Source organism: Musa acuminata, chromosome BXJ1-6 (assembly GCF_036884655.1).
Source record: "Musa acuminata AAA Group cultivar baxijiao chromosome BXJ1-6, Cavendish_Baxijiao_AAA, whole genome shotgun sequence".
NCBI classification, from domain to species: domain Eukaryota; kingdom Viridiplantae; phylum Streptophyta; class Magnoliopsida; order Zingiberales; family Musaceae; genus Musa; species Musa acuminata.
This window is the reverse complement of record NC_088332.1, coordinates 45,849,672-45,862,908: the sequence shown is the minus strand read 5'-3', so window position 1 is coordinate 45,862,908 and position 13,237 is coordinate 45,849,672. Positions and strand designations below refer to the sequence as shown.

The 13,237-nt window shown below is 36.6% G+C and overlaps 1 protein-coding gene across 1 annotated transcript; it reads left to right on the top strand.

Moving 5' to 3' along the window:
• Positions 1 to 378: 378 nt before the first annotated feature.
• On the top strand, positions 379 to 13,001 carry LOC135677352 (aminopeptidase M1-B-like). The gene is made up of 19 exons (XM_065189585.1): positions 379 to 638; positions 726 to 874; positions 956 to 1,058; positions 2,107 to 2,293; positions 2,391 to 2,484; positions 2,736 to 2,889; positions 3,613 to 3,717; positions 3,818 to 3,950; positions 4,629 to 4,738; positions 5,779 to 5,961; positions 8,881 to 9,199; positions 9,279 to 9,400; positions 9,479 to 9,576; positions 10,468 to 10,645; positions 10,754 to 10,868; positions 10,958 to 11,025; positions 11,121 to 11,195; positions 12,523 to 12,600; positions 12,689 to 13,001. Exons 1-19 carry the CDS (start codon positions 399 to 401, stop codon positions 12,872 to 12,874), a joined length of 2,697 nt encoding a protein of 898 aa, XP_065045657.1. The 5' UTR covers positions 379 to 398; the 3' UTR covers positions 12,875 to 13,001.
• Positions 13,002 to 13,237: the final 236 nt, after the last annotated feature.

The window sequence follows — 13,237 nt, the reverse complement described above, 5'->3', positions numbered from 1 at the left end:
GATAACTCGACTTCTTCTTCGTCAACGACGTCTGCGGCTTTTGACGAAGAGACGTAACGTACGTCTTCATCTGTAATTGTTTCCAGGAAAATTCTTATTGTTGAGGAGTCGAACAATCGAAACTGATCTGATGTAGGAACTCGGTAAACCTCGTAAGGCAGCCGTGGAACTCGGTGATACAAACAATGGGCGGATGGATCCATATGTAATCGTTACATGGTTTCGATTTTTGACCGACTGACTGCACACATTGCGTCTTAACCTTGAGCAAATGCACAGAGATCGACATTTACTTTTTGACAGGCTGTATGTCATCAATTTTAATAGGCTATATATATATATATATATATATATTGATGTACATAACGTCCTCTTCACAGAAGCTCTGAGGAACAAGGATGGCGGAGCAGCAGCAGAACGTCGAGGAGTTCAAAGGCCGACCGCGGCTCCCCCGATTTGCCCTGCCGCGTCGGTACGACCTCACCATCGCGCTCGACCTCGTCCGCAGCACCTTCTCTGGCGCTGTCGAAATCGCCATTAACGTCGTGTCCTCCACCCGCTTTCTCGTCCTCAACGCCGCGGACCTCTCTGTCGATCACCAGTCCGTCTGGTTCAGGAGCCAGGAATCCGATCGTCAGGTAGCCCTAGCCCTTGCTTCGCAATTTGCATCGGTCAAAGGACGCTCACCGCGCTCTCTCTCTCTTAATCGGGTCGAGTCGTCGCAGGAAACCAAGCGCCCCTCGGAGATCGTTGAAATCGACGCGGACGAGATTTTGGTTTTTCGGTTTGATGACCTTCTGCCCATCGGAGAGGGCGTTCTCGGGATCCGGTTCACGGGTACGCTAAATGATCAGATGAAAGGGTTCTATAGAAGGTAGACGCTCTCGTTTCATCTTCAAGAAAATCTCGTCGATGTTGTTTACGAATGAAAGGAAGTATGTCATTAATTGTGCAGCACCTATGAGTACAACGGAGAGAAAAGAAACATGGCGGTTACTCAGTTCGAGCCTGCCGATGCCAGGCGTTGTTTTCCATGCTGGGATGAACCCGCCCTTAAGGTCTTTGTTTATTTATAACACATCTTTTGTTCCCTGCTCTATTTTTTGACATTATATTTTCCATGTTTATCCCATTTTCTACAAATCTTCAAGGGGTGGAACCGGCATCTTCTTTGGGTTAATGTACATTCATTAATGAGTGAAATCTTGACATAATTAAGAATCATTCTTCTTGATTAAAAGTACTTGCTGTTAAAAAGGTAATGGTACTTCAACATTCTATTGCATCAAGATTGACAATTACTTTATAAAAAGATCAGATCTAACAATGATGTCGAGAAACATATTGTTAAGCATGACTGTTAAGGTTAAGTTAATAAAGCTTTCATGGGGTGAGAACAGCATGAGAATTGTTGCCTAGTTTAATTGAAACACAGCTGTCGTACACTCTGTAGGTTTACTCATGAGGACTGAGCGAAATGGTGATACAAATGAGCATGTTTTTGAGGCACTAAAAATGGTTATATATACGGGTCCCTCGCATGCATAAATATTGCAGATAATGGGACTAAGGCAAAAAAGTCCATCTCTGCTAGTGATTGGTTGCGCTATAAACCGTCATCTCTTTTTTATTTGAGCAACCATACTCTAGACAAGCCCCTACAAAACGTCTAAGCTTAGTTGACTGATACTCTTATGTGGAAATAGACCCTAGATTTAGCCGAATTAAATTCAAACACTGAAACTTTTGCCTTAACCTTCGCAACTTACCCAGGAGATGTTGATGCCAAAGGAAATCGATGGAAGCATTTAGTATCTGAATGCATGTTGGTGACACTTATTTACTAAAATTGTTGGTCAGTGAATTATAACCTTTAACTAGTTCTTAATTTGACTCCTCTGCAAAGGCCTAGACCTCCAACTTCTAATTTTCTTTGTGGTCCTGCTGCCTGCACTGGTCTAGTCCAATATTTCAATTATGTTATATCTCGGTACCCATGACAATTGTGCTTCTATTATTTCATTTATTGTTTCTTGCATATTATGATAATCACTGTTCATTATATAACTTTTATCATGAATATGTGGTTTAAAAAAAAATGTTCAGGCTACGTTCAAGATAGCACTAGAAGTGCCCTCCGATTTGATTGCATTATCAAACATGCCAGTGGTAAATGAAAAGGCTGATGGGCCTATCAAGACTGTATCTTTTCAGGAATCACCAATCATGTCAACTTACTTGGTTGCCATTGTTGTTGGTTTATTTGATTACGTGGAGGCACCTTTGCCTGATGGTGTGTAATATTTTTCTTGAAGCACATGGATTTCTTTACTTTACAAAATTATTTTTCTACTTTTGCATAATCCTGCCAGCCTCTGCTACTTCTTCAGGAATAAAAGTTCGTGTGTACACTCAGGTTGGTAGAAGCAATCAAGGAAAATTTGCCCTAGATGTTGCTGTGAAGGCATTGGAGCTATACATAAAGTAAATGCTTATTGCTCGACATGTTTCATAAATTAATTTGAAGTTGAACCCAACAACCAAGCAATAGTTATTTGTATGTTTGTGGTTCCTACTGTAGTTGTTGTTCTCTTGTTTGTATATTTTGCAAGACACCTAATCAGATATTTGTTATTGCTTTTTCCTAGTCGATCTCTACTGGTTTTCTGTTTAATTTTCTATGGATTTGAGGATTGTTCTGATGACCAACATACTAGTTTCTCAATTGTCTCCAGATATTTCTCTGTGCCTTATCCCCTTCCCAAATTGGATATGGTTGCAATTCCTGATTTTGCTGCTGGAGCTATGGAAAACTATGGATTGGTTACATACAGGGAAATAGCTTTGCTCTATGATGAATTGCACTCATCTGCTTCGGTTAAACAATCGGTGATCTGTAGTTAAATATCATTCTTGTCTTGTTTAATTGATTACGAATCATGCTTCATCATTTCTCATTTAAACTCCATACTGAGTTTGATAATAGATTTGCCTAAATGTTAATCATTGTTTGCATCAAGGATTACAATTTCGAATAATACTGTCCGTGCCGAGCGGTACGAACTAGTCCGTCAGCAAACCAATACACGAACCGCCCATTATCGAGCGGTATTATATATAATATATATATATATATATATAATATAAATATGTGACGTCGTCGAGGTGACATCGCCTCTTTCTCCCCAGGCGGGAAAAGGCGATGTCACGTCGCCTCAGCAATGTTGCCAAAAATTTTTTTACTTATATATATATATATATATATATATATATATATATATATATATATATATATATATATATATATATATATATATATATATATATATATATATATATATATAGGCGATGTTGCCTCGTTTTTTTGTGATGTCGCCAAATTATATATATATATATACCGAACGGTATACCGCTCGGTATATAGTACCATACCATACCAAGCGAATGTCGAAACTTCGGTACGGTACGATATTTCAATCCTTGGTTTGCGTAAGTTTCTAGGGACTTCAAAATAACTTCAATGCAGACAAACTTAAACGAGTCTCTTTGGATTCTTCTTGGGCCCTTAATGGAAAATCTATAGTCAGTTTTCTTATGGCAACACTTATTTAGGTGGCAATTACAGTAACACATGAGCTGGCACACCAATGGTTTGGAAATCTTGTGACAATGGAATGGTGGACAGATCTATGGCTTAATGAGGGGTTTGCAACATGGGTAATCTACCAATCTTTTCCCTATTATTGTGATGTACTCTCATCATTGTTGCACCATACCAGACAGCTTACATGTCATATTTTCGTCCCCTTCGAAACAGATGAGCTACTTAGCAACAGATTCCTTGTTTCCTGAATGGAGTATCTGGACTCAGTTTCTTGGTCAGACTACATCGGGCCTTAGGCTAGACGCATTAGCTGAGTCACATCCCATTGAGGTAAAATTCTTTGGCTGTATATCTACCCTGAAAAAATGCTTTTGGTTGTTTATTCCTTAAAATTATTGTCCTGCCTAAAATACTAGAGCAATATAATTGGGTAATAACCTTGTGTTATTGATGCCATTTTTGGTCAAATTTTAGTCTTGAACCATTAAGCAATTCTTGTTTATTCAATTAATTACCAGGAACTCAGTGATAGAGTACTTGTTACTCATGCATTACAGTGGTAAGAGTTTTAACCAATACATGCATCCTTATTTTGACATTGAGAATGAGCATGCACTAGCAGGAACCTTAAATACCAAAATCCAGGTTCAGATGCAACTATTTATGGAACTATAAAATCAAGGTCCTCTGATGTTATAGGCAAGTGTACTAGCAAGATACCATTAAAAATATTGTAAGTTATGGGTCTGAAATGTTACAGAGAACAAAATGTACCATCATTTGTCATGAAAATGATTAAAAAAGAATGAAGTGTTCTCTAAAAGCAAAATGGGCTGATTGATTTTTGAATCAACAAAGATAAAAGAATTTGTGTTTTTGCTATCATACCAAGTTTTTTTTTTTTTTTTGCTAGAGTAAATTAGTATGTACTGGTATGTGCATTGATAATTTTGATTTTTTTTGGTTGCACGTAAGAGTTTTTTTTTCCTTTATTGATTTGATATATTGCTTCTTATTCGGGTAGATGTCAACCATGCCAATGAAATCAATGAAATATTTGACTCAATAAGCTACAGCAAGGGCGCTTCTGTCATTCAGATGCTTCAAAGTTACCTTGGTGCATCATCTTTTCAGGTTAACAATTTCACTCTTTGGCTTGTTCTCCTAATGGGAGCTTTATATGGTGCCCAAGGATTGTTTGCTTCTTTCTTGGTATCTTTTTGTGTATAGGCAGCCAACATAAACATTTGCTATGCTTACTAGCTAAACATTCAGAACTCCAGTTACATTGTGAAATTCTTTCAATTTCACATTAACTCTTCTGTTTTATACAAGTTTGCCTTTTCTTTTCTTCTAGTGTGAGCTTTTGTGGTACACCAAGGACATATGATTTTGTTAATTGAAAAATAAAATTCATCATGTAGCATACTTATAGTCTAAGTTATACTCTTAACATATTGTATTTCCAAAAAAAAAAAAACATATTTTGTTTTCCCAGCTCCAAGGATGAATTACCAAGTAATGATTATTTCTATTGTAATATAGAAAGAAAGCAATTGAAGGCATTACCTCAAGGGCGTGCAATCATTCACATATATATAATCTGTTTAGAGGTCTGCTGAAGAAGATCTTCTTTTCGGTGATCTCATAACTGTCCAAAATCCACACCAGAGGAGGCCTTTGGAACTCTTCAAATAACACTAGATAACTTATTTGACCTATACCATAAACATATCTTAACTGTTAGATGCTCCATGCTCAAAATTGGAGGTGACCTCCTAGGATATCAACTAAAAACAATAACGAAAATGAAAAAAAAAAGAAAAATCGAATGATATATTACTATTACCACTAAGCTAGATAACTTGATAAACCTTCTTTCCTAACCCAACCAGGAATAGGTTGAGAAGATTGCTCATTCTTTAAGGATTCCCTGCCTCTTAATCCACAAGGCTGGGACTGTGTAGACTGATCACTCCCTTCCTCTTCATTGTTTTCTCTTCATAATGAGGGATGATGTTGATTTTGTTGTAAAAGATAAATCCTACATGAGAGTCTTTTCATAATTTACTATTTGATCTTTTTTTTCTTTCAGCTCTTCTTTTTTGCTTGTGAAAAATTTTAAGCATAAAATATGCTTATAATTTCCAAATCTTTCCTTTTTCCTGCACCAGAAAGCTCTAGCTTCATATATTAAAAGATATGCTTACTCTAATGCAAAAACTGAAGACCTGTGGGCTGTTCTTGAAGAAGAGTCTGGCGAACCTGTAAAAAATATGATGAGTTCATGGACCAAGCAGAAAGGGTATCCTACTGTTTATGTGAAGATCAAAAGGCATGAGTTGGAGATTGATCAGGTTTGGTTTTTAATATTCTTATCTGTTACTTGGACTTTATTTTTTGTATATTTTAATTTCTTCTTGTCAATTCTTTCTTATAGGCAAGTTTTTATGAATGGAAGGGATATAAATGGCACTGCATTTGGCATTTTTAACGTTCACTTTCTCAATTTATTATTAGAGACTGACAGTTTTAAATTTTTATATTGCAAACCATTTACATGATAGCTTGACAAGCTCTTATCCCTTTTGCCATGTAGCATATGGCCTTTGAGTCTCTTCTTTGTATGACATAAACTGGGATTCTACTGTGTTCACTTAGTTAGTTTACCTTATGTTCAGTTGTCCACATATATTTGATAGTGGTTCTTGACCTAAAGATAACAACCTTCAAGTATTATGGCATCTGTAGACTCTGCTTGAAATGCTGAACACCTTGATTTGCAGTCAGAAGAACTCAGAAATGATACTTGAAGATCTTTTCAAGTGTTTTGATTTTTACTAATAAATTTTCCATATAAATATTAATTATAGAAATAGAGACAACAGATGTCTTTTTAAGAGCCTTAAGCTATTCTTTTAACAATTTTGTTTCAATAATTGTAGAAATAGATGTCTACTTGAGAATAGCATAGAACACATTTGTGACCAGCTGCAACTCTAATCTTGCAGAGACTTATATGTAGTAATACCTCAAAGTTCTTTAATACTCTAACTCACCCTCTCAGTTTTCTTTGATCGTATCAACTGATATCTTATTGTATGTATCTTTTTCTTCTTTGGCTTTTTTCCTATGCGTCTTCCAAAATCTAGTCACTGCAACCCGTTGCCTTCTTACTCAACAAGAAAGAAAGTCTGGTGTGCTGCTATACTGACACATTGTATGCTGGCATGCACCATGATACCAAGGGAAATACAGGGGAGGAAAGGGGGAGAAGGAAAGGAAAGAAGAAGAGGAAAAGGAGAAGAGATAGAGGAGGCAGCAGCGGCGGCTGAGAAGAGTAGTATGGGGGCCGGACTAGCAGTGGTAGCTGTGGATGGTGGGCAGCAAGCTGTAAGTTGCCGGTGGCATGAGGGAAGTGAGCACAAGGTGTGTCAGGAACATAGGGTTAGCCTAATTAAAAAAAAACTGAACTCGGTTTGCGCCTTTGCGGTAAGCCCTGTACGGTGCATGTACTGCCTAAAATTTGTGGTTGATGTACCGGTTCAAGCCTACAATCGATCTGGGTGAAAATTAAAACCATGATACTAATGACATTCAATTCCTTGTTCACATAGAGTTAGTGTTTTTCCACATGAACCTTGAAATCTTTGGAAAGAAAAACCAGATACTGATACATCTTTAGGTTGGCAACTGTTTTTAGCACTTCTACTTTCCCTTTATTTTGAAGAGAAAATATTTATTCCTCCCCTATTAGCTGTCCACTACACAGCATTTGTTTTTCTTTTGCAAGAAATATTAGTAGTATAATGCACTGAAATCAGACTTTTTCTCCACATGGTCCCTTGTGACTTTGAAGTTATGGTTGTCAGAACATACATAAGACTTCTTTTAGGCATGATATTCCTGTAATTGCTGACATCTTTTACATATTCGCTTTAATAAAAATAAAAAGCCTGTGAGCTCAGACTTTTTTTTTCCTAATTTGGCAGTCTACAATTATTTTCTACTTCCATTTGGCATTAAAAAGGGGCACACACCAATGCAGTTTGGGGAGTGTCAATAAACTCAATACACAGCTTTCCCATGTAAGTAGAGATACTCCCTTCCCATGACTTGGACCTTGGTCACCAGGTCAAAGATGAGCAACCTTGCTACAATTCCAAGACTCACCCTCCATTATCACATTTCTCCCTTTTTGCTGGTTTCTCTCACACAATATCACATATAGAGAAGACAGTTGGATTGGGAACCATCATTTTTGTTACAGCAGTACAGAAAGCACAGTAGAAGTGTTGTAACAGCTAAAAGAAAGATTTATTTGATACCACAATTTTGCAAAGAGACATGAGTCGATGACTTTTATTTGTTGAACTCATATGCAAGTGGCAGTAAATCTTGGTAATAGCTCATATATCTGCTTGATAATATTTGTATTATTTTGGTTATTCATATAATTTAGAATAAACTATTCATTTTGTTTACTTCTCGATCAGGATTCTCTACAATGCAGTTTGTGGATATTGTTTTTCTTGTAGGATAGACTTCAGTTCAGTTCTTGATAAACCACTGTGCTGCAAATTCTTTTGGTGGCAGGTTTCCTAATCTGTTGTCTTGTTTCCTTTATATATATATACATATATATATATATATATATATATATATATTTATATGTATATGTATATGTATACATATGTATATATGTATGTATGTACATATAATTGGCACATGAATTGGGTATTCTGCATCTTGAATTTTCTATTTGAGTAAAGAACATGAACTTGGAGCTGTAATTATGGAGAATACATTTTTGTCTGAAACCATTATCCACATAATCCACAATGTACAAAAAGGAATTTCATATACTGTGATAAGCATAAACATGCTCATAAATAATTGTCTTAAATGACAGCAACTTCTATGGGCATGGGCATATGTTTTACAAAGAGAGTGATAATCCAGTAATTAATGTACCATGTTCCATGGCAAGGATGGCAACAAGCTGGCACAGCATGTGCTACTCCTTGTTTGTCCATCTCTGTGTTTGCCATGTCACTTTGGTAACCTATCATTCTAGTGGTTGAACATGTTAAGGTGATACCCATATGGAAATGGTTACCACATTGGCTGGCATATTGTCAATTATTAATTGTCATGTACATGTCATGCAGTACAAACAGGAAATACTAGCATTTAAATCTATGCTTCATTGTTCCCTTCATTATAGGTGGTAATTTTTTACATCAGAACATGACCTTTTCTTTTCTTCATTGCAGTCACAATTCTTATCAGATGGAACCCTGGGTGATGGTCAGTGGATTGTTCCTCTCACATTATGCTTTGGTTCATATGATGTCCAAAAGAAGCTTTTACTAAAAACAAAAGTTGACAAGTTGGATATAATGGAGCTTCTTGGTTTGCAAGAAGGTAAACCTGGTTTATCAGAAGAAAGCAGCCAAGAGAATGCTGCACATAATTGGATCAAATTTAATGTGAACCAAACAGGGTTCTACAGAGTACATTATGATAATGAACTTGCAGCTAGACTTAAATTTGCAATAGATGCCAATCAGCTGACTGGAACAGATAGACTTGGTAACATAACTGTACTGCTATCGACTTTGGCTGTTTTGTAACTCTTGAAGGTTAATACCTTTTTAAATATCAAATATAGGCATTTTGGAAGATTCTTTTGCCTTATGTGTGGCTTGCAAGCAAACATTGTCATCTTTGTTGTCTGTATTGAGTGCTTACCGAGAAGAGACTGATCATATTGTTCTGTCACACATTGTAAAAGTAAGTTAGCTTCATGTCTCTTTTGTACTAGCGGATGTATGTGAACTTGAGCATGATTGGCTTTTGCTTAATTAACAGGTCAGTTACAAGATTGTGAACTTGGTAGCTGATGCTACACCTGAACTGTCAGATGACATTAAACTGTTCTTTATCAACCTTCTCCAATTTCCATCAGAGTAAGTCCATCCAAGCCAAAACACTAGATCTTTTTTCCGACTACAGTTTTATGTTTATAATCAGATATTTTCTATCTATACTGGATGATGTAAAAGACAACAGTTACCTTAAATAGTTGTCTACTTTTGAGTAATTGAATATTGAATATGGGGTAAGTAGAAAAGGAGATGATACTCGTATGGAAGTTGGCATAGAGTACATTTTCTAAACGTCAGTAACCAGGTGCTCTAGGACTATCTTCAAATCCAGATGTTCTTTAAAGAGGGAAGAATAAATGAGAATACATCTTTGTTTTGTAATGCTTGTTTTAGTGAGATTTACTGATGCATTTATTGTCTGATCTATGAATTTATACTGATTTGAGACAAATACAATAAATTGCAGTTCTCTAACATTGTCAATAAGTCTGCAAAGCCTTTGTTGTTTGCATTCTTTGATTTGAAGTCTTGATTGTCCTACTAACTCTAATTAATGTAGTCATTGGAATAAGTGGGAAGATGATCTTTAATGGTGTTCTTCCAAATGGATGGGCATGAATTTTTCTTATTTGCTTCTCATTGAGCAAGATGTATCAGTAAATCTAGCTATTGTTCTATGACATATGACATTGTTATTTCAATTTGCAATAGCATTATAAAATTCTAGGATACAGACTTCAGGGGATGTGGTAACTGCAGTGATGAGAAATTTAATTCATATTTCAATATGTTTACATGTGATTTATGACCTCAATATTCTTGAATTTGTTGCTTTCATCGGTAAAGATTATTCATTCATTTGGTATAAGTCAAGTGGATGCAATATGTTAATTTGAAATTCTTTCTTGTGTGCCATTGATGAGTTCCTACTTCCATATCTGTGATTTTTGTCCTTTCATATTTTGTTTTCAGAAAGTTGGGCTGGGATGCTAGGAAAGGCGAAAGCCACTTGGATGTAATGCTAAGAGGGGAATTATTGGCTGCCCTTGCTCAATTTGGACATGAGAAGACTATAAATGAAGCAATTAGGCGTTTTCATATCTTCTTGAATGATAGAATTACTTCTGTCCTGCCTCCAGATACAAGAAAGGTTGACAAGTTCATGACTAACTATTACCTTAGCCTTCATTTTGCTCCTTCGGAAATTGATATTGAAATTATTCTGTAGGTTGAATATGTTTCTTTTTTTTTTCTGTAGGCTGCATATGTTGCTGTAATGAAGAGTGTTAGCATCTCAAATAAATCTGCCTATGAATCTCTTTTAGAGATTTACAGGCAGACAGATGAAAGTGAAGAAAAAGTGCGCATTTTAAGTATGTGAACCTTCTGGGCTTTACTAGAGTGCAAAGTTTGTATGTTTGTTATATGAGAGCTAATGAGAAGTCTATCATTCACATTTCAGGCTGTTTGACATCTTGTCCTGATCCAGATATTATCCTTGAATCCCTTAATTTTTTATTGTCTTCTGAGGTAAAATATTTAATGTTCTCTAAACAAGTGTTCTCTTCATGTTATGCCATGTACTTTGGGAGAGGTAACTAACATGTCCCTGTCCACTCTTTAAGGTTCGTAATCAGGATGCAGTATATGGACTTGGAGTTAGTAGAGAAGGACATGAAACTGCATGGAGATGGTTTAAGGTACATGTTTTTAGATATCCTGAGCACATGAAGTATAAAAATATTTCCTCTTTGTGAAACTGGGCCTAATTGCTATACGTAATTACTTATAATTTGAAGTCACCTAATATGGGATTTAATTTTAGTAGTTGATGAGCTCTTCCTTGTAATTTGAAGCCACCTTTTTGAAACTGGGTCTAGTTGCTATAGTTAATTACTTGTAATTCGAAGTCACCTAATATGGGATTTAAATAAGAAAAAAATGGAAACAGAACCTCACCTTTCCTTACAAGATGGACTAGCCAATAATTATCTGTTTTTCCTGAGCTTGTCTTCTATTTTCATATAGCAAATTTCCAAAATTCAGGTACTTTACATTTATAGCATTTGTGTACATGGAAAAAAACTAGGGGGAAAGCTGCCGAAGATTGAACAAGATCAGTGTTTTTGTCATCTCTGGTTGAATTGTTTCTTTTTTATGAATAAAATGAGTTTATACAATGCCAGTTAACTTGTCAACTCGATACCAGCTAAAAATTAGGCATGATGACAGTTCTTTGGTCTGGTTAAGAAGTAAACTTGTGGATGAAATAATCAATTCTGCATAATTTATAGGTCTATGCCTTTAAATATGAACATCTTTTTGTTTATAAGTGGATGTTCTGAACTTTACATCTTGGAAATTGAACTCATCATAATTCCAATCACATAATATCCTCACAGCTTGAGAGATATATTGTTGTTGTACGTGACCGCTACATAGGCATGGTAGACATTGCATACTTAGGAACTATGCCAGAATGTGATGAGTACTGAGACAATGGATTCCATCAAAAGTTGGGGGAAAGCTTAGGCATGTTTATATTTTTTTTTCTACCTTTTGTTCCTGCTGTGGGAAAGGAACTAAGTACATAAGTCTAGGACAATATGATGACTAAATTTAGCCTGCCAATGCTTAGTTGCAAACTACATAACATCAAAAGAACCTGGATGTCTCACATGAGGCTTCCCATTGGTGCACCATGCGCTATGAGCTACGTGATGTCTCTTAGCATGTGGCACATATGTGGATGCATCCAGATACAGTTCTATAGCGAATAACAACTTGACCATAGTGCAGCAGGGTAGTCAATAGTGGTTAGCTTTTGATATGCATAAGGTTTGCCAATAACTGGAATGGAACATTTATGCTACTGGGATCTTTTATATTACTGTTTCTTGAAGGAATGCCAGGGGGTGTTTGTGCTTGTGCTCCTAGTAGATGAACATAAGATCTAATTACATGGTTACATGCAATGCAGTTGTTTCAGCTCCTAGTAGTTTCAGAATAGTTTTTGGTCGAATGCAGGAAAACTGGGATCTAATAGAGAAGACATGGCCATCAGGCTTTTTGCTGTCCAGTTTCATTGTTGCCATTGTCACGCAGGTGTGGCATTAACATGTTTCTTTTTTCATTTTTCATTCTTGTGTACGTGGAAAAAGCATAATGCACATGATGTTACTCATGTTTCCAGTTTGGGACTGCTGAGAAAGCCGCAGAAGTAGAAGAGTTCTTCGTGAGCCGAAGCAAGCCAGCATTCGCAAGAACATTGAACCAGAGTCTGGAACGGGTCAGAATAAATGCAAGGTGGATCGAGTATACGAGGAAAGAGGCCTCTCTTGGCGAGGTGATGAAGGAGTTGGCCGGTAGGGGAACTTAAGCATGTGGAAGGATTAGCAGGTGAATGCCGTCAATAAGTAAACCTTTTGTGCTAATCTGCGTGCTTATTTATGACACATGAACTGACAATTTATATACATTAAGCCAATAATGTTTGATTTCTTATACCTATCTGGTCTTCTATCTCCTTGTGACTCTAATTCTTTGTCACTGACAAAGCCAAACCCATCATCTTGTATGCTGGTTGGACGCATTGTCAATGCCTTCCCATCCATGGAAGGGTGCTTCTCTTGACATCTCCCTTGGCCTTGCTTGTCTTTAACCCTTCCACCTTTTATGCTGCATGCAACCCTTTCCCCGTCAGCTGACCACCCACATCGCCTACCCGCTCTGCTATGAGGCT

Coding starts and splice junctions, on each gene's coding strand:
- LOC135677352 (XM_065189585.1), top strand. CDS start 399: ATGGCGGAGCAGCAGCAGAACGTCGAGGAGTTCAAAGGCCGACCGCGG. Junction 3,718..3,817: donor ATGAGGGGTTTGCAACATGG/GTAATCTACCAA, acceptor CCTTCGAAACAG/ATGAGCTACTTAGCAACAGA. Junction 12,601..12,688: donor TTGTTGCCATTGTCACGCAG/GTGTGGCATTAA, acceptor TCATGTTTCCAG/TTTGGGACTGCTGAGAAAGC.